The sequence below is a fragment of the Hyla sarda genome, chromosome 6 (genome assembly GCF_029499605.1).
Source record: "Hyla sarda isolate aHylSar1 chromosome 6, aHylSar1.hap1, whole genome shotgun sequence".
Lineage (NCBI taxonomy): Eukaryota > Metazoa > Chordata > Amphibia > Anura > Hylidae > Hyla > Hyla sarda.
Window position 1 is genome coordinate 18,473,413 of NC_079194.1, and position 20,589 is coordinate 18,494,001.

General features: G+C 47.4%; 1 protein-coding gene across 5 annotated transcripts in view; it reads left to right on the top strand.

Moving 5' to 3' along the window:
- Positions 1-20,589, top strand: part of PRRC2C (proline rich coiled-coil 2C) — a 113,376-nt gene that overhangs the window by 77,184 nt on the left and 15,603 nt on the right. For all 5 annotated transcript variants that reach the window (XM_056523246.1, XM_056523245.1, XM_056523248.1 and 2 more), the window contains exons 19-25: positions 8,117-8,450; positions 9,975-10,060; positions 10,209-10,394; positions 13,369-13,620; positions 13,714-13,806; positions 13,894-13,995; positions 20,252-20,513. In XM_056523246.1, the coding sequence (XP_056379221.1) occupies positions 8,117-8,450; positions 9,975-10,060; positions 10,209-10,394; positions 13,369-13,620; positions 13,714-13,806; positions 13,894-13,995; positions 20,252-20,513 (1,315 nt within the window). The remainder of the gene's footprint in view (positions 1-8,116; positions 8,451-9,974; positions 10,061-10,208; positions 10,395-13,368; positions 13,621-13,713; positions 13,807-13,893; positions 13,996-20,251; positions 20,514-20,589) is intronic.

Here is a 20,589-nt window from a genome sequence, read left to right on the forward strand (position 1 = left end):
CATCCCAACCTTCCTGGCCGCAGATTGCCGGGTGCAGAATCTTACCACAAGTTCCCACCTCCCCCCCCACTCAGCATAATTTGGTTGTTGATCTTAGTTTATAATTTTCCGGGAATATTTGGCTCCATGGAGGCCCCGTGTTGATACTATATTGCATTAGTGGCTACCACAAGTCTCAAGTTTCAGTGTCTACCATTGAGTGCCATATCATGCCCATCGTGCCCATGGCTGAATTCTAGACCATCCCTACCGAGGCAAGACACTGGTCGGGTGCCCTTGCAAGAGTTGTTGTTTTTTTTTTTGCATTCCTGGCGGATGCCAGTAGTGCATGGTCTACTACTAGTACGTCGAGTCCACTACCATACACTTCCCACAGCGTGGACGGTAGTTCAGGCTAGCCAAGGTGTATTTACGAGTGAATCTCCCCATGTTGCTCCATGGGCCTTAAACAATACACCACATACTGGTTCATAGGATTTCCTCCCTACATGCCTGCCGCTCTCTAGGCTGAAGGCTGGTAACCCACTCTCTGTGTGATTCGGTAGGCAGCACCCGGTGTGGCCAAGGTCCCTATGCCATTTAGCCAGACTGTGTCTGCATGGTTTTCTACTCTGCCAGGTCACCTTCCCCATTCTTGCCGCTCCCGCAGATACAGTCCGGTGACTCATTTTCCAGTTGAAGTTTCAAAGAGAGTCTCAGTGGTTTAATTAGATCTTTTATACTTGCCGGTCAGACTGTGTCTGCATGTTTCCTGCTCCACGTACATCCTTCATCCCTTGCGTCTGAGACAGCAGTCCTGGTGTGTGGCGCCATTTGGAGCTGGGATGTGGGCGTTTCCTGCAGGTTCCATGGACTTACACTGAAAGAGCAACACTCTCTGTTCCCCTTTCTAAGGGTTCAACATTGGTCTCCTAGGGGCATGGTTGTGACACCATGCTGCCGTGCTTTTGAATGTCTGCATCTGCAGTCTTGGTACCCCTCTACTATTGTTCGGTAGCCCCATCTGTGTCCCTACATATGCTAGGCCACTCTGCACCTGTAGAGTCCACCTTCCCTTTTTTTCTGTGGGGTGTACCTCAGGCCTTCCGGTGATCTTGTTTCCACAGGTTTAGGCGGTTGAACTCCTCTGCTCTGGCGTGGGGCATGATGGGGCAACACAGTCTGTTCAGCCCCCCCATGCCTCCAGGTATCTGTCCTGGGTTCCTGTGCAGGGTGGTTCAGACTCTGTTGCCTTAGGAAATGACCAGAATGGCTCCGTTGACGCCCTTCTGACCCAGGGTTACACCATGTTGAGGTGTTTCTCTCGACGCTTTGAGGGTGTGTGCGCTTCTTCCTTCCATTCGTAGTCAGAACTCAAATTAGCTCCTCCATTCCTTGATATGTTGTTGCAGGGTTCCTTGGGACGACTTCCACTCAGTCCTTTGCCCCCTTACCTTCGGGCAGCATTTCACTGCTCCTATAGTGCCTGGCGCATTTTGATCATCCAGCTTCCACAGGGGGTACAGGGATCAGGGCGCTTGCCATGGTCTGGGCCTGGGTTTCATAGTGTCCACCCCTTGTTTTCCACTCCTCCATATAGGTGGGGTACCTGGCTGGGCCCTTGTTTTTTGCTGAGAGCAATCTGCTGTGCTGCGCACTTTTGCAGCCTGACTCTCTTCTGGTTTCTTGATCTACTGTTGCTCATACAGACTTGGCACTCTCTTCTGTTGGAGGAGTTTATACACTCATGTATGGCTCGGCGACAGCCGGTCTAGTACTGTCTGTTGTTTGGGTCCTGCCATTGCTCTCCTCCCTCGGTGCAATCTCCCTCCTTCCTTGTCGGTGTCAATTGCGCTACACTGACACTACAGTTTTCTGGAGTAACCCCTTCCCTTTTGTTTTCCCCTCCGTTCCCATCCTGACGGGATGTTGCTTTGGTCCTCTCAGACCGCTTGGGTTCATGTCTGGTTAGTCTGTGTCTTGGACACTATCCTAGTATGTTGAGGCGTGTTTCCTGTATGGCACTTCTCCTTGTCTAGACGTAGAACTTTGTCACCCAGGGAGTTTCGTGGATGTTGTGTTTACTCTACAGGTGTACATCTTCCAGGTGACCCGGGTACCTCCATTTCTCATGTCAGACGCTCTGGTTTTCCGGGATGCCCCTTTTCAAGGCATTCTGCTCGCTTTTTGGCCTTCTTCCTTCCATCTCCTCCTTTGTGGGTCAATGTATTCCTGGGGCGGTGGGCGTTCCGGTCATCCGGCTTGCTCTACTCAAGCTTATTTGGTCTCCCAGGTGCTTGCGGCGGGCCCCTGGGATGGGGTTTTTTGCTCTTCAGCTGTTCTGGTCATTGATTTTCTGCACCAGGCCTCTCCACAGCCAGTCTCCATCCTTCTTTTTTTTTTTTTCTAGTTTTTTTTTCTGGTCTCCACCTTCCGTACTCGCCCTCTGCTCAGGCGTACAATGCTCTCCCTGGTGTTTTTTTTTTTTTTTGCCAGGACTTCTCTTGTTTGTGCCCTTTTCCATTTTTGTTCCAGCAGTGTTAGCCCTTTCTCTGGTTCTGTGTTCCTTGGAGTTGTTTTCTACCTCCTCCCGGATGGTTCTGGCCCATCTGGCTTCCTAATCGACCTTTTCTTGTCTCTCTTTCTGGACCGTAGCTTTGGAGTCTCTACATAGGACGGTCTCTTCCTTGGCGTCCTAGTCCTTCTCCATGGACGGGGGTTCTCCGGGGAGCTCAGTTTGTGGGCCTCGGTTGTCTCTGCCTGGTATTTCGTTGGCAGGCCTTACGGTCGAGTGGGTTTGGTCTCTGGACTGATTCCCATTTTGCTGTTGGTTGTTCTTTCCCTCCCTAGGGGACTGCTTTGGTACGTCCCATCAGTATAGGTGTCCCCCAATGAAGAGCAATCAAGAAAAGGAGATTTTTTTTTTTTTTGTACTCACCGTAAAATCTTTCTTGTAGCCTTCATTGGGGGACACCAGACCCACCCATTTCTTCTTTTTTGTCCGGATAATCTTTTCCGGTTATTGGGTTTTTAGCAGGGATTCTTTTCTATGGTCCTTCGGACATATTTCTTTGTTGGCTTCTCCTCCTGCTTTGTGACAAAACTGATTACCTCACTTCCAGTGGGCGGGTATATCTGGCCAGGGAGGAGCCAACTTTTTTCCTAATGTCAGCGCCTCCTAGTGGCAAGAGCATATACCCATCAGTATTGGTGTCCCCTAATGAAGGCTACGAGCGAGATTTTACAGTGAGTGCGAAAAAAATTCCTTTGATTCCTTAAAGAGGTATTCAGCCTTGATGTATGATTGCAGGGGTCCCCACCGCTGGGGACCCCCATGATCTCAGTGCGGCCCCCTTGCATTCTTTGTTGGGCGCTGCCTCACAGACTAGGCCATGACGTCACGTCCCAGTCTCGGAGGCAGTGCCCGGCACAGAATGCCGGGGGCCGCACAGAGATCGCGAGAGTCCCCAGCGGCGGGACCCCTGCAATCATACATCTTATGCCTTGGATAGGGGATAAGATGTATAAAGCTGGGATACCCGTTCATTTTTTTTTCCCCTCATGCCTGGAAAATAGGGAGTGTTGTCTACCATGTTGCCTATTGCAAATCTATATATATAATACTCAATGCTGGAGATTTATCAAAACCTGTCCAGAGGAAAAGTTGCTGAGTTGCCCATAGCAACCAATCAGATCGCTTCTTTCATTTTTAACAAGGCCTCTGCAAAATGAAAGAAGGGATCTGATTGGTTGCTATGGGCAACTGGGCAACTTTTCCTCTCGACAGGTTTTGATAAATCTCCCCAAATGTGTGTGTGTGTATGTATATATATGTGTGTGTATGTATATATGTGTGTGTGTGTATGTATATATGTGTGTGTGTATATATATATATATATATATATATATGTGTGTGTATGTGTGTATGTTCCAGCATCATGTCCAAACAGCTAAAGATATTAACATGAAACTTGGCCACATGTTACTTATGTCAACAACAAACATAGGATAGGTGATTTAACCCTTCCCCACCCCCATTTGCCAGGGGCGGGGGTTATGTTTAACCCCTTAATGACCAAGGACGTATATTTACGTCCTTGGCCGGCTCCCGCGATATCCCGTCATATCAGGTTGGTCCCGGCATGTATCTGATGCCGGGACCCCGGGCTAATAGCGCACGGCATCGATTGCGGTGCCGCGCGCTATTAACCCTTTAGACGCGGTGTTCAAAGTTGAACGCCGCGTCTAAACCGAAATTGAAAGCTGCCCGGCTGCTCAGCGGGGCTTATCGGGACTACCGCAGTGAAAATGCGGTGTCCCGATCAGCTGGGACACGAGCAGAGGTCCTCTTACCTGCCTCCAGCGTGTCCCCTCGGCGATTGATTGCTCCGAGCCTGAGATTTGGGCTTGAGCATTCGACCGTCGATAACACTGATCAATGCAAAGCTACGGCTTTGTAGTGAACAGTGCTGGCAATCAGTGTGTGCAGTGTTATAGGTCCCTATGGGAGCTATAACACTGAAAAAAAAAAAAGTTACTAAATGTCATTTAACCCTTTCCTTAAAAGTTCAAATCACCCCCTTTTTCTCATAAAAAAAACACACCATGTAAATAAAAATATAAACATATGTGGTAGCGCCGCGTGCGTAAATGTCCGAACTATAAAAATATATAATTAAACCGCACGGTCAATGGCGTACGTGCAAAAAAAATCCCAAAGTCCAAAATAACGTATCTTTGGTTTCTTTTTATATCATGAAAAAATGAATAAAAAGAGATCAAAAAGTCAGATCAATACAAAAATGGTACCGATAAAAACTTCAGATCACGGCGCAAAAAATTAGCTCTCATACAGCCCCATATGCGGAAAAATAAAGTTATAGGGGTCAGAAGATGACAATTTTAAACGTATACATTTTTTCTGCATGTAGTTATGATTTTTTACAGAAGTCCGACAAAATCAAACCTATATAAGTAGGGGATCATTTTAATCGTATGAACCTACAGAATAATAAGGTGTCATTTTTACTGAAAAATGTACTGCGTAGAAACGGAAGCCCCCAAAAGTTACAAAATGGCATTTTTTTCTTCAATTTCGTCGCACAATGATTTTTTTTTTTCCGTTTCGCAGTAGATTTTTGGGTAAATGACTGATGTCAATGCAAAGTAGAATTGGTGGCGCAAAAAATAAGCCATAATATGGATTTTTAGGTGCAAAATTGAAAGGGTTATGATTTTTAAAAGGTGAGGAGGAAAAAACGAAAGTGCAAAAACGGAAAAACCCGTGGTCCTTAAGGGGTTAAAGTCCCATACAAATCTATGGGAAATATGTTACTGCATAACTTCCAAATGGCTGGAGATATTTTGATAATACTTGGTCACATGTTATTTATATGTCCACTGAAAATATAGGATAGTTAATGTAACCCTTCACTACCCCCATTTGTGAGGGTCGGGGTTTTTGTTTAAAGTCCTATGCAAATCAATGGGAAATGTATGTTCTCACATAACTTCCGTACGGCTGGAGATATTTCAATAACTGGTTCACATTTTACGGCTCGGGATAGGAGGACTGGGATAGGAGGTCAGAATATGAGGACTGGGATAGGAGGTCAGAATATGAGGACTGGGATAGGAGGTCAGAATATGAGGACTGGGATAGGAGGTCAGAATATGAGGACTGGGATAGGAGGACAGAATATGAGGACTGGGATAGAAGGACAGAATATGAGGACTGGGATAGGAGGTCAGAATATGAGGACTGGGATAGGAGGTCAGAATATGAGGACTGGGATAGGAGGTCAGAATATGAGGACTGGGATAGGAGGTCAGAATATGAGGACTGGGATAGGAGGTCAGAATATGAGGACTGGGATAGGAGGTCAGAATATGAGGACTGGGATAGGAGGTCAGAATATGAGGACTGGGATAGAAGGACAGAATATGAGGACTGGGATAGGAGGACAGAATATGAGGACTGGGATAGGAGGACAGAATATGAGGACTGGGATAGGAGGACAGAATATGAGGACTGGGATAGGAGGACAGAATATGAGGACTGGGATAGGAGGACAGAATATGAGGACTGGGATAGGAGGACAGAATATGAGGACTGGGATAGGAGGACAGAATATGAGGACTGGGATAGGAGGACAGAATATGAGGACTGGGATAGGAGGTCAGAATATGAGGACTGGGATAGGAGGTCAGAATATGAGGACTGGGATAGGAGGTCAGAATATGAGGACTGGGATAGGAGGTCAGAATATGAGGACTGGGATAGGAGGTCAGAATATGAGGACTGGGATAGGAGGTCAGAATATGAGGACTGGGATAGGAGGTCAGAATATGAGGACTGGGATAGGAGGTCAGAATATGAGGACTGGGATAGGAGGTCAGAATATGAGGACTGGGATAGGAGGTCAGAATATGAGGACTGGGATAGGAGGTCAGAATATGAGGACTGGGATAGGAGGTCAGAATATGAGGACTGGGATAGGAGGTCAGAATATGAGGACTGGGATAGGAGGTCAGAATATGAGGACTGGGATAGGAGGACAGAATATGAGGACTGGGATAGGAGGACAGAATATGAGGATTGGGATAGGAGGTCAGAATATGAGGACTGGGATAGGAGGACAGAATATGAGGACTGGGATAGGAGGACAGAATATGAGGACTGGGATAGGAGGACAGAATATGAGGACTGGGATAGGAGGACAGAATATGAGGACTGGGATAGGAGGTCAGAATATGAGGACTGGGATAGGAGGTCAGAATATGAGGACTGGGATAGGAGGTCAGAATATGAGGACTGGGATAGGAGGTCAGAATATGAGGACTGGGATGTGAGGACGGGATATGAGGACTGGGATGTGAGGACGGGATATGAAGTCAAAAGCTTCCTCCTTTGTTTATTTTCCTCCCCAACGAGGATTAGGAAGGAAAAACCGGGCAACGCCGGGTACTCAGCTAGTAGATGTATAAAAAAAAAAAAAAAAAAAGGGAAAGGAAGTGGTGCAGCAGATTTCTTATACCAGACACTTCATGTAATACTTTAATGTCTGCATTAGAAGAGGTACATGTGAGTCCCTGCTCTTACAATCATTACACGAGTACGAAAAGTAGCCTCCATCATTGCACTAAGACAGACATACAAGGTTATGGACTCAGTTTTAAAGGGGTACTCCACCAGAAAACATATTTTCCCCTATCCAAAGGATAGGGCATAAGATGTCTAATAACGAGGGTGCAGCTGCTGGGGACCCCTGAGATCTCCGCTGCGGCACCCCAGACATCCGGTGCACAGAGCAAACTCCACTCCGTGCTGGATGACTGGAGACTACAGCCGCCATGCCCTCTCCCATAGACATGAATGGAGGGGGCGTGGCGTAACGTCATGAACACGGAAGCACCAAGCTTCCGTGTTCCTGACGCCGCCACTGCCGGCCTGTTGATGGCGGGGGGTCCCCAGCGGCGGGACCCCTGTGATCAGACATCTTATCCCTATCCTTTGGATAATGGATAAGATGTTTTCCGATGGAGTACCCATTTAAAGCATTTTTTTCTATTTTCTTTATACTTGGTGGCATTAAAAAAAAAACACTTTCTCTACAGCTGTTGATTAAAAAAACGTAACTTAGTTTCTCTTCTACAGCTTTCTCCCGACTAGTACACAGACTATATGATTCTCGCCCTGCAGACTGCCTTGTATCTGCTCTCCTCTCTCCCTCCAGTCTATTATGAGCTTTTGTGTATTTAGGAAGAAAATCAACCATAAAAAAAAAAAAAGGAATAAATCATTGCAAAGGTTTCTGAGGCCTAGAAGTCAAAAAGATAAGGTTAAATATAGATCTTTTATTTATATACAGACCTGGCAATAATGGACAACACTGTACATTAGAAATTGAGTATATACCGGCCCAAGTAAACTTTCATAGCATTCTATTGTATTTTGTTGTTCTGTTTTTTGCTACCACATACTTTGTAAGGTTTTATTTACCTTAAACAGGCAATTCATTAGACATGGCAAACCAACAGGCATTAAAAAGAACTTATATATACAGAATCTGCATAAAATGGAATTATGTAATCGTATTTTAGTTTGGTATTTAGACTCTGTTATACTTTTATATAGGTTTGGAATAAAAAAGGTTCTGGTGAGAAAGGAAGAGGCCAAAATTCTAAGCTTCCACCCCGGTTTGTAAAGAAGCAGCAGCAGCAAGCAGCAGCATTACAGGCCCAGTCCTCTGTGCTCGCCGCTCCGCAAAGTATAACCCCTTCTGTCCCTGCTACGATGCCTCCTAGTCAACCTCCAGCGCCTGTACCCGCTCAGCCAACCACAAACGGGTCAGAATTTTCTGGACCTGTAAAACCTCAACCTCCATCACAGCCGCCAAGTGCCCTGGGGACCGAGCTGTGGGAAAACAAGATGGCGGCCCCAAGTGTCCTGAATGACTTGTCTAAGAAATGTAAGTATCGTGATGAAGATTGTAACTGTGTTTTCCAAATAATGTGCCTCCAGCTGTTGCAAAACTACAATTCCCAGCATGCCTGGACAGCCTTTGGCTGTCCAGGCATGCTGGGAGTTGTAGTTTTGCAACAGCTGGAGGCACACTGTTTGGAAAACACTTATTGTAACACATTCCAGAAAAAAAAAACGTATCCCCAGGGAAAGGATAAGTAAGCTGATCCTCGGGGTCCGACCACAGGGGCCCCACGTGATTACTGTGAACGGGACCTGTGTCAAAAGTATTTTAAGGTTACAGTGCCCATTTAAAAATATGGAGTATGGAGTACACACTTGCATACATTTACATACTGCAAATTGTTCAGTTAGTCATGCGGTCATCTAAAAAGTGAATGTAATTGTATCCTGTTTAAAGGGGTACTCTGCCCCTAGACATCATATCCCCTATCCAAAGTATAGGGGATAAGATGTCAGATCGCCACGGCCCCGCTGCTGGGGAGCATTGGGATCCCCGCTGCGGCACCCCACCATCATTACTGCACAGAGCGAGTTCGCTCTGCACGTAATGACGGGCAGTACAGGGGCCGGAGCATCGTTACGTCACGGCTCCTCCCCTCGTGACGTCACGGCCCGCCCCTTTCAATACAAGTCTATGGGAGGGGGCGTGGTGGTCATCACTCCCCCTCCCATAGACTTGCATTAAGGGGACGGGCTGTGATGTCACGAGGGGCGGAGCCATGACGTCACGCTGCTCCGTCCCCCGTATCGCCCGTCTTTTCGCACAGAGCGAACTCTCTGTGCTGTTATGAGAGCACGGTGCCGCAGCGGGGATCCCAGGGCTCCCCAGCAGCGGGGCCGTGGTGATCTGACATCTTATCCCCTATCCTTTGGATAGGGCATAAGATGTCTAGGGGCGGAGTACCCCTTTAAAGGGGTTATCAAAGAATAGTAAAACAGAGCTAATTTCTTTCAAAAACCGCTCCCAGTCTGTCTCCAGGTTGGGTGTGGTATTACAACTTTGCTCCATTTACTTCAATGGAACTGAACTGCAGAACACCACCCAACCTGGAGTCAGACTTGGAGAAGTTTTAAAAGAAATTAGCTCTGTTTTTCTGTTCCTGGATAACCCCTTTAAACGATGTGTCAAACAGCATGGACTCCAGACAGAAAAATAGTAGCAAACTAGCAGATTTGTGCAGCTACCGTCTCGCTAAGGACCCATGCACACTACCAAATTTCTACCCCGGGCAGACATTGCAGTGCAGCAGCCTTCCATTTGTTTCCTTGGGTATCTGCTGCACTGTGCACACTGTGTAATTTTCGCAGCAGAAATTGTAGATTCTAAACCCCCTCGAAAGAATGAACATGTTCATTGTTTTAGCGGACTTCCACCTGAACGCGGTCGTACCACCCTTTTTAACATTTTACATATTTCAACTCCTACAGTCTTGCAATGAGTACTAATATATTTTCTATGCTGCAATATTCAGACGGTATAACTTTTTCTTATCCCTTTTTGGTTCAGTGGGACCTATAAATCCTCCACAGCCACCTTCTTCCAGTGCCTGGAATAAGCCCCTGACAGGTTTTGTGCCCTCTTCCAGCTCTGAGGTATGGTTATACGCACAGCATGAGATAGGGTTTTGCTCATTTGCAGATAATCTTGCTCATTTTAAATTGTAATATATATATATATATATATATATATATATATATATATACACACACACACACTTATTTATATTTTTTTGTCCTGTAGACATCTAAAAATGGCCAAGATGTTTCTGTTGACCTCACAATGGAAGCCATACAGTTTGGCGCCCCTGCATCCAGCAGCAGCGACAATGAAGGTACATCCTCCCTCTCCGAAAAAACGGAATCTCTACCTGAGCCCAAAGAGCAGAGGCAAAAGCAGCCCAGAGCTGGCCCAATAAAGACCCAAAAGGTAATAATAATCAGTGATTCTTAAAAGTTAAAGAAGTACTCCGGTGCGTTATTTTTTTAAACCCTATGTGCCCAGGCAGCCAAGCGAAACAAAACAAACTTTAACTCGCCTTCCTACGTTCCCCCATTGAGCTGATATCGATGTCCCGTTCTCCGGTCCCCGACTTCTTCCGCTTCCTGTAGGGCGAAGAGTCACATGACGCTCAGCGTATCACCGGCCGTAGCAGTGTCCCCCTGCAGCTGGGGATACGCTGAGCGTCATGTGACTCTTCGACTTACAGGAAGCGGAAGAAGTTGGGGACCGGAGAACGGGACATCGATATCAGCTCAATGGGGGAACTTAGGAAGATGAGTTAAAGTTTGTTTTGTTTAGCTTGGCAGCCCGGGCACAGAGGGTTAAAAAAATTAAATAAAATGCACTGTAGTACTTCTTTAATGAACCCTTTTAGAATGTTTTTTTTTTTTATATTTCTGCGTAGATTTGACCTAAAACTACATAAAGTTGATGAAGAAAACCACATCAAGCAATTGAGTCATTGCTGTCTATGACGGCACATTTCCAAGTCCTAGTGCCGCTTATTCAAGCAAATGTGCGGAATGTCTACCTTTATTTTCCTGGCAGACATCCCGCATATTTTCTGCCATATGAACATAGTAAGCTATAGAGAGTGGGGAAGGAAGAAGCAGCTGCAAAGAGACACACACAGCTGCTGCTTGGTATAAATTTTGCATTGAAAGGGGTACTCCATTGGAAAACTTTTTGTTTTTTAATCAACTGGTGCCAGAAAGTTAAACAGATTTGTAAATTACTTCTATTGAAAGATTTTAATCCTTCCAGTACTTATTAGCTGCTGTATGTTCTAGAGGAAGTTTCTTATTTTCTGTCTGACCACAGTGCTCTCTGTTGACACCTCTGTCTATTTTAGGAACTGTCCAGAGGAGGAGCAAATCCCCATAGGAAACCTCTCCTGCTCTGGACAGTTCCTAAAATGGACAGAGGTGTCAGCAGAGAGCACTGTGGTCAGACAGAAAGGAAATACAAAAAGAAAAGTATTTCCTCTGTGGTATAAAGTAGCAGTAAAAAAGGTTGGGGCGCTCTCTCGTGGGTGTTGGGGGCGTGGTGGAGTTGTCAGAAACCACTGCACTCTGGGTGGTGTGATGTCCCGCTGAGGCTATCAACGGTGACAGCACCTCACCTGGTGAGTGTGAAGTGGAAGGTAGTAGCAGCAGTTGTGCTGCTCGAGACCCCCTGTCCGTGACCGCAAAGGGGTACGGAAATAATGAAACCAGGAAAAGGAGAGTAGAAAAAGCGGGGGTCCGAGACGAGCGCTACTGCTGGAATAAAAGGAACTGGAACACCAATAAAGCACAGGACAGTTTATTGTGGTATAGAACAATCGGACAATGCGTTTCGGCACCAGCATGTGCCTTCTTCAGGTCCATAAAACAAATGATTCCGGCGTCCTGAAGCCTATGATGTGCTGTGGTGGCGTGGCAAGAAAGGAAATACAAAAAGAAAAGTGTTTCCTCTGTGGTATACAGCCGCTGATAAGTACTGGAAGGATTAAGATTTTTAAATAGAAGTAATTTACAAATCTTTTTAACTTTCTGCCACCAGTTGATATAATAATAATAATAATAATAATGTTTTCCAGGGGGGTACCCCTTTAAAGGGAACCAGTCATCAGATTTTACCCTATATAACGCTTGGTAAAGCGTTATATAGGGTAAAATCTTTATTTTCACCATTCCCGGGGGACGCTCCTGCCCCCAGGGATGGAGAAGATATGAAGTTATAAACTAGTCACCACCGCCGCCGTAAGTAGTCACCTGGGCGGGGAGCTCTTCTCGTTCTTCGGCCGGCAGTGACACCCCCTCCGCTTGATTGATGGGCCGCGTCATCACTCTGCTCCGTCTGTTCAGTGAGCGGAACGATGACGCGGCCCATCAATCAAGCGGAGGGGGCGTCGCTCCCGGCCGAAGAACGGGAGTAGATGAGAAGATCTCCCCGCCCAGGTGACTACTTGCGGCGGTGACGGTGACTAGTTTATAACTTCATAACTTCACCATCCCTGGGGGCAGGAGCGTCCCCCGGGTATGGTGAGGACAACAATTTTACCCTATATAACGCTTTGCCAAGCATTATATATGGTAAAATCTGATGATTGGTTCCCTTTAACCCTGCTTGATACTACTCTATAACATTGTTCATGCTGCTAAAGCCTGTGTGTGTAAAGATGGGGGAGCAGGATCTCCTACTGTGTGTGTGGAAGACATCATGGCAGACTAGTATCCACCCCTTCTAGAACTGACAAGTAGTGGGCAAATGCTTAAAATGCCAGTCATGTAGTGGTCAGGATTGGTGGTGTTACCCATGTGCACACACAACAGAACACACACGTTATGAAAAGTCATCTTAGAACTCCAGTTATCATCTTTACTGGGGCTAAGACCCCCATCAATCGTGAGAACGGAGTGAAAGGAACAAGAGTTGGTATGTACAACCACTGCTGCATTCAGTCTATGGCAGTGTTTCCCTACCAGTGTGCCTCCAGCTGTTGCAAAACTACAACCCCCAGCATGACCGGACAGCCGAAGGCTGTCCGGGCATGCTGGGAGTTGTAGTTTTGCAACAGCTGCAGGCACACTGGCTTGGAAACACTGGTCTAGGACTTACGAACATATTCACAAAGCGCTGTACCCTGCTGTCGTTGAAAACTTCATAGATATGTAATGGAGCTGCAGTCAAGTGTTTATGCCACTGCTTCATTTACCTAGGGGCAAGGGATCTCTGGGGGGGGGGGGCAGCAGTTGGACCACCCCCCTCGGTCACCTATTTTTGTATGAATTCCTTTATTTTTTCCTCTTACTGCAACGCAGTTGGCTACTTACTAGTTGACACAGACTACAATACCAAGCTGCACATTTCATAGAACTAAAAATAATCTTTCGAGTGATTCCATTTTTGTTTCCAGATACAGGATATTAATGTAATTCAGATCAAGGAATATAAGCCGGGACCTATCGGCAAGGAGCGATCCCTAAAGAACCGCAAGGTAAAAGAAGTGCAGCAGCCCGAGCCGGAGACTCAGGAGAAGCAAATTCCGACTACAGTTCATACTCCAGAACCGGTTCCATCCAAGGACACTAAAGTGATAACAGAGGTGGCCACTGAAATCACCAGCATACTGTCTGTGTCCGCGCCAAAATTTGTAACAAGCACTAAGGTAGGAAGCAGCAGATTGTGTGGGTGTCAGTAGTGTGGTACATAACTAGATATTAGAATACAACATTTCTTCTTCCTTGTTTTCATCTCTAAGGAAACCGTAACAGACTACACAAGCCTATCCAATGCCCTTCCTAATGCTGCATCATCGGGAAGCTCTAAAATTGAGTCTACTTTGGTGCCTAATGTAAGTTTACCCAAATGTGTCTTCCTCCAATCAGTTTGACACAACATCTAGAAACCGTCTGACTTGGAGTGTATTCTGTTATTTCAGGTGCCCCTTCCCCACAGCCTTCCGTTATCTCGAAGAGAGACTCTTCAACAGAGCTCAAGCTTGACCCCTGTGTCTCCTGCCACTGTGGACCTGACTCTAAAGGTACATGTAACATACACAAAATGTTATACTTATTGATAATTTGCAATTTAACCTGATAGAGACACATGACTTACCTGTATGGCTTGGTACTAGGCATACCAGAACATACATGTGCATCCTAAGTCCTTTCCAGGCTATGAAGCAAGCACATTTAATAGACTGCCAATAACGCTCATGTCCATCATTAACTGTTTGGATGCCCTGATCAATACTGCTCTAAATTACTTGGGGCCTTTGGGGGGGATGTACAGAGACTCAGTGGACCACCCACGGCACTATTGCGAGGGTCTGTTAAGCAGGGCTGTGGAGTCTGTAGATAAATGTTCCGACTCCTCTGTATTAATATGCGAATGTATTAAAGTTTAAGCTAACAATCGGAGTTTACAAGGTTTTTATAGCCTTAGCTGAATGGCAGCAGTTTTTCCAATGGTTTACAGCTTCAGTCTTGAACTATTGACCCTCTATTCCCTTCACTTATACAAGTAACTCTAGTCCTGCAAAACACATATTTACTTAAAGGGGTTATCCAGGAAAAAACTTTATTTTTTTTTTATATATATCAACTGGCTCCAGAAAGTTACAGATTTGTAAATTACTTCTATTAAAAATCTTAATCCTTTTCAGTACTTATGAGCTTCTGAAGTTAAGGTTGTTATTTTCTGTCTAAGTGCTCCCTGATGACACATGTCTCGGGAACCGCCCAGTTTAGGAGAGGTTTGCTATGGGGATTTGCTTCTAAACTGGGCAGTTCCCGAGACACGTGTCATCAGAGAGCACTTAGACAGAAAAGAACAACCTTAACTTCAGAAGCTCATAAGTACTGAAAGGATTAAGATTTTTTAATAGAATTATTTTACAAATCTGTTTAACTTTCTGGAGCCAGTTGATATATAAAATTTTTTTTTTTCCTGGATAACCCCTTTAACCCCTTATCAGTGATAGGCTAGGTTACCCATGGGTTCCCTGTAACAGCAGTACACAACACTATGGAAAGTATAAGTATTGCCGCTCCTAATTGTGCGTTGCGTGCCATATAGTGAAGCACATGAAAAGCATGCTTCTTCACGGTCACTTAATGTGTTCGTTTTGCGGTTACGTGAGGCACTGCATGCATTGGTCTTTCTTCTTACAGTAGAGACGTCATTAATTATAGCTTTTTGTGAATTGGGACATTTAAACTTGCTTTTTTTCTCATTCCAATTGGTTGAGTTGGTGCATGGTTTTTCGACTCCAGGTACCCAAAATTTCGTCCGACTCCACAGTACTGCTGTTAAGTCAGAATGTCTGTTGGATATATCCTAACCTTTCTCTGATTTATCTTCTGCTATTGTCTGCCTTCTGACAGACCAGAGAAGTAGATCACAGATTATACTGATTGAGTGCACCATTACCCCTTCAGTCCCATGATTCAGGGCTCTCTCTATGGCTCTGTACTAATAATATAGTAGTCACACAAAACAGCTGCCTACAGATCAGTCACTACTTCTGGGAAGTTTTCTGGCTTTGCTTATTAAATTCCCGCTCATGTTCTAAGGCTTCCTAAAGAAGCAGAAACATTGGCTTGAAGGTGGCACCAGAGTGCTCTTTGCATATCATTCCTAGAATTCTCAAAGGAGCATGAAATGGCCTATAAGTCTTCACACACCTTTATGGGGGTCAACTCAAGGAGAAACATTACCCAATAGTGATAGTTGCCCAGTTAAAGAGACGTTTACATGACATTTGCTGATCCAGTTTTTAGGCCAGTAATAATAGGGAAGAAAAACATTAATTCTCTATCGGCTCCATTGGGGGACACAGACCATGGGTGTATGCTGCTGTCTCTAGGTGGTGTGACACTATGGCAATAAAAAAAAGTCAGCTCCTCCCAGCTGGATATACCCGCCTTCAGGCCCTGAGGTAATCAGTTTAAGCTTAGTGTCTGAAGGAGGTGGACATTGAGTCTTCAGATAGACATGGGCGTTCCCCTCGTGGGTCCGCCCCCCCCCCCCCCAACCTGTCGTCTGGGCCCAAACGTCGCTCCTCTGGAGGACGTTCTCGGAGTCGCCGCTCTGCCACGCCAGAGCCACGTACCCGGTCAGGGTCGCCCCCCTCCAGGACTGCCTCTACTCCTTCACATTCTCCTGGTGAACTGGCGGACGAGGCTTCCGGGTCGGCATCTGACGGCATCAGAGGACGGCTCAGATTCAGTTGAAACGTTGAACTCATTGGTGACAGCCATAAGAGACACCTTTCACTTAGAGGACCCAGGATCTTCGGATTTAACTCCAGGAGTGTCCTTTCATCATGCTCTTTCATCGTGCTAAGCTAGCACCTCAAAGGTTCAGTTCTCACGTGGACTTTGACGAAATTCTGGAATCTGCATGGAAACATCCAGACAAGAGGTTCCCGGGAATCAAGACGATTCAAGAACGTTATCCATTTGACAAGGCCTTTATCACTAAGGTGGTTCCCCTCCCTCTGTGGATCCACCGATCTCCCGGATCTCTAAGGCGACTACACTGCCACTGGCAGATGCCGCTGCCTTCAAGGATTCCACGGACAAGAAGGTAGAATCCTTAGCGAAGTTTGCCTCTGAAGCAGCTGGCTCTTCTCTTCTTCCCATCTTCGCCTCGACATGGGCAAGGCCCTGTAGGAGTGGTGCCAAAAGCTCCATCAGGATATCTTAGCGGGATTCCCCCCCCCCAGAGGATCTATCTGTCCTGGCTCTCCAATTCTCTAAATCTGGGGACTTCCTGTGCGCAGCTTCCATGCAGTCAGCCCGTTGTTCTGCCTTGCTGTGGGTCACCTAGCGGCTCTCCGCCGCTCTATGTGGCTTAAAGCTTGGAATGCGGATGCCACTTCCAAAAGGTCTCCCACTGTGATTCCCTTTACGGGTGGCCTTCCTTTTGGCAGGCGCCTTGATGAGATTATCCCTGAGGCGATGGGAGGTAAGAGTTCCTTGTTGCCTTAAAATAAGGCTCGCCCTTCTTCCCAAAGGAAGTCCTCTTCCTTTCGGACCTTTGGCTCCAGCAAAGGGTCCGGTCAGGCGCCTTCGCGGGACAAGAAGGCTCCCTCATTCCGGGCGCGCCCGTCTTGGAAGTCGGACTCCAACCGGTCCGACAGTTTTGCGCCCAAATCAAGCAACCGCAAACCCACTTCTGCATGAAGTGAGGCCCCCACCCGCAGCTCTTTTCTCGGTTGGGAGGTCGTCTCTTACTTTTTCGAGACATCTGGACCTTGGGTCAGGGACGTGGTGTCCAACGGTTACCGAATCGAGTTATCGTTCCCGTTCCTCCAGGGGAACGGTTCCAGGGTTTCTATTCCAATCTTTTTGTGGTTCCCAAGAAGGACGGTTCTGTGAGACCAATCCTAGACCTCAAGTGTCTCAACCGTCATCTTCTCATCAGTCTCTTCCAAATGGAATCTCTCCGTTCGGTGGTGGCGTCCCTGGAACAAGGAGAATTTCCTTCATCGGTGGACATCAAGGATGCCTACCTCCATGTGCCAATATTTCCAGGCCATCATCAGTACCTCCGCTTTGCGGTTCCGGAGGGACATTTTCAATTCAAAGCGCTCCCCTTCGGTCTGGCCTCGGGTCTTTACCAAGATCCTTGCGCCAGTGATGGGCCTGTTACGGTTGAGGGGAGTCTCGGTGATACATACCTGGACGACCTTCTCATCAAGGCTCCAACCCGAGCCCAGACTCTGGAGAATCTGGACGTCACTCTCCACACTCTGGATCGCTTCGGGTGGATGGTCAACCGGGACAAGTCAGTTCTCTGTCCTACCCAGTCTATAACCTTCTTGCGACTTCGCTTCGACACGGCCTCTGACGGATTGCCTCCCTCCGGACAAACGTCTGGCGCTTCTGTCAGGGTCCGCTCCCTTCGGACCCAGGTCAGTCCCCATCCGCACTTGTATGTAAGTCCTGGGTCGGATGGTGGCAACTATGGAGGCCATACCCTTTGCCCAGTTTCATTACCGCCCCCTTCATCTGGCGATTCTCTCTCGATTGGACAGGTCTCCTCTGTCCCTCAATCGTCAGATTGTTCTCCCTCGCAGGGTCTGTCAGTCTCTGCTCTGGTGGCTCCGCTCCCCCCTTCTTCTCCAAGGGCGGTCAATTCTTCCCCTTCACTGGAAGGTAGTTACAACGGATGCCAGCCTGACGGACTGGGGCGGCGTGTTCAGGGATTGAACGGTTCAGGAACTCTGGTCTCCCCGAGAGACTCTTCTTCCGATAAAAATTTTGGAATTACGGGCGATTCTTCTTTGTCTTGTTCATTGGGAGTCCCGGCTTCAGTCCCGTCCTGTCCGCGTCCAGTCTGACAACGCCACGGCCGTGGAGTACATAAATCGTCAAGGCAGCGCTCGCAGCTCGGCAGCCTTGGCCGAGGTGACCAAGATTCTCATCTGGGCGGAAAGCAAGTTCCGGGACCCTCGGGCTCTGGCCGTGGGCACCCTAGTGATTCCTTGGGCGGGGTTTGCCCTACCTTGTCTGTTCCCTCCCCTTCCGCTTCTTCCCAGGGTTCTGAGAAAACTCAAAACAGAGGGCGTCCCCACCATTCTGGTAGCTCCAGATTGGCCCCGAAGGTCGTGGTACGCCGGCGTAGTCAGGCTCCTGGACGACGCTCCACTGCGCCTTCTGCTCCGTCCGGACCTGCTCTCTCAGGGTCCTCTTGGCCACCCCAAATTACAGTCTCTGCATTTGACGGCGTGGCGGTTGAGACCGCGGTTTTGAGGGCCCGCGGGTTCTCTTCCCAAGTCATTCACACCATGCTAAAGGCTCGTAAGCCCTCCTCCGCAAGAATTTACCACCGTACTTGGCGGTCTTATTTTCGTTGGTGTGAAGCTCAGGATTTATCCCCTGTAACCTTCTCTGTTCCCCGTCTTCTCCCCTTTTGCAGTCGGGTTTGGAACTGGGGTTGTCTCTCAGTTCCCTTAAAGGTCAGGTTTCGGCCCTTGCTATTCTTTTCCAGCGGCCCCTGGCTTCTATTCTCATCTCCGGACCTTCCTTCAAGGAGTGGCGCATGCTGTTCCTCCTTATCGGTCACCTTCTCCCCCTTGGGACTTGAGCCTGGTTCTGAGTGCCCTCCAGGGCGAACCCTTTGAGCCCCTTAGAGAGGTGTCTCTCCCCCTCCTTTCTTGGAAAGGAGCGTTTCTTGTTGCTATCTCCTCCATCCGGAGGGTGTCTGAATTGGCAGCTCTCTCCTGCTGTTCTCGGTTTCTGGTGATCCACCAGGACATGGTGGTTTTCCGGCCAGATCCTTCCTTTTTGCCTAAGGTGGTTTAGGCCTTTCATCTCAATGAGGACATTGTCCTCCCGTCTTTTTGCCCTGCTCCTTCTCATCCTAAGGAGTGCTTACTACACAAGCTGGATGTAGTTCGGGCTGGTCGGTCTTATCTCTCCATCACTTCTTTGTTTAGTCAGTGTGATTCCTTTTTCGTCCTTACGGAAGCTCGTCGTAAGGGACAAACTGCTTTCAAGGCCACCATTTCTCGGTGGATTCGGTCCGCCATTTCAGAAGCTGATCGCTGTAAGGGGAAGATTCCTCCTTTCAGGGTTGTGGCTCATTCTACCGTTCTGTTGGAGCATCCTGGGCTCTCCAGAATAGAGCCTCGGCCTCGCAGATTTGCAAGGCGGCTTCCTGGTCATCTTTGCACACTTTCTCGAGGTTCTACCGAGTTCATACTTTCGCATCCGCTGATGCTAGTCTGGGCCGTAAAGTGTTGCAGGCGGCAGTGGAACGGCTGTCTGCCTGACTGCTTTTCTGCCCACCCAAGGGACGGCTTTGGTACGTCCTACGGTCTGTGTCCCCCAATGGAGCCGATAGAGAAAAGGAGATTTTTGTTTACTTACCATAAAATCTCTTTCTCGAAGGATCCATTAGGGGACACAGCTCCCTCCCTTTTTTGGGGTTTCCTTTGGTTCTCGGACAGTTTGGATTTTCTTTGACCTGTTGGTCCTCTCCTATTGCTCTGGAACTTAAACTGATTACCTCAGGGCCTGAAGGCGGGTATATGCTGCTGGGAGTAGCCGACTTTTTTTTTTTTATTGCCATAGTGTCGCACCTCCTAGAGACACCCACGGTCTGTGTCCCCCAATGGATCCTTCGAGAAAGAGATTTTACGGTAAGTAAACAAAAATCTCCTTTTTGTGCTCATAGTTTTGCAGTGCGAAATGTTTATTATGCATATATTCTAATATTTTGTGGTGTCAGTACTTCATGATCCTTGCTCACTTTTATTATGTTTTTTTTTCCTGCTCTTTCTCAAGATGGAGTCTGCTCGCAAAGCATGGGAGAACTCCCCAAGTGTTGCTGAGAAAGGATCCCCCATCGCATCTGCAGCGCCTCCTACCAGCACATCAGGAGTGGGGGCTTCCTCCAATTCAAACACTGGAGTTGGTAGCGTAAATGCTAATAGTGGGAATGCCGGCCCTCCTCCGCCCAGCAGTGTCCCGTACAACTCTTTCTCCAGTGCGTCTATGCCGCCACCTATCCCGGTAGCTTCAGTAACGCCGACCACTTCCCTATCAGGTGATTACAATGTACTAGTCAGGTTTTCTATGCTTCTGTCAGTACGTTATGTTGATCTTTTATTCCGATGTTATTT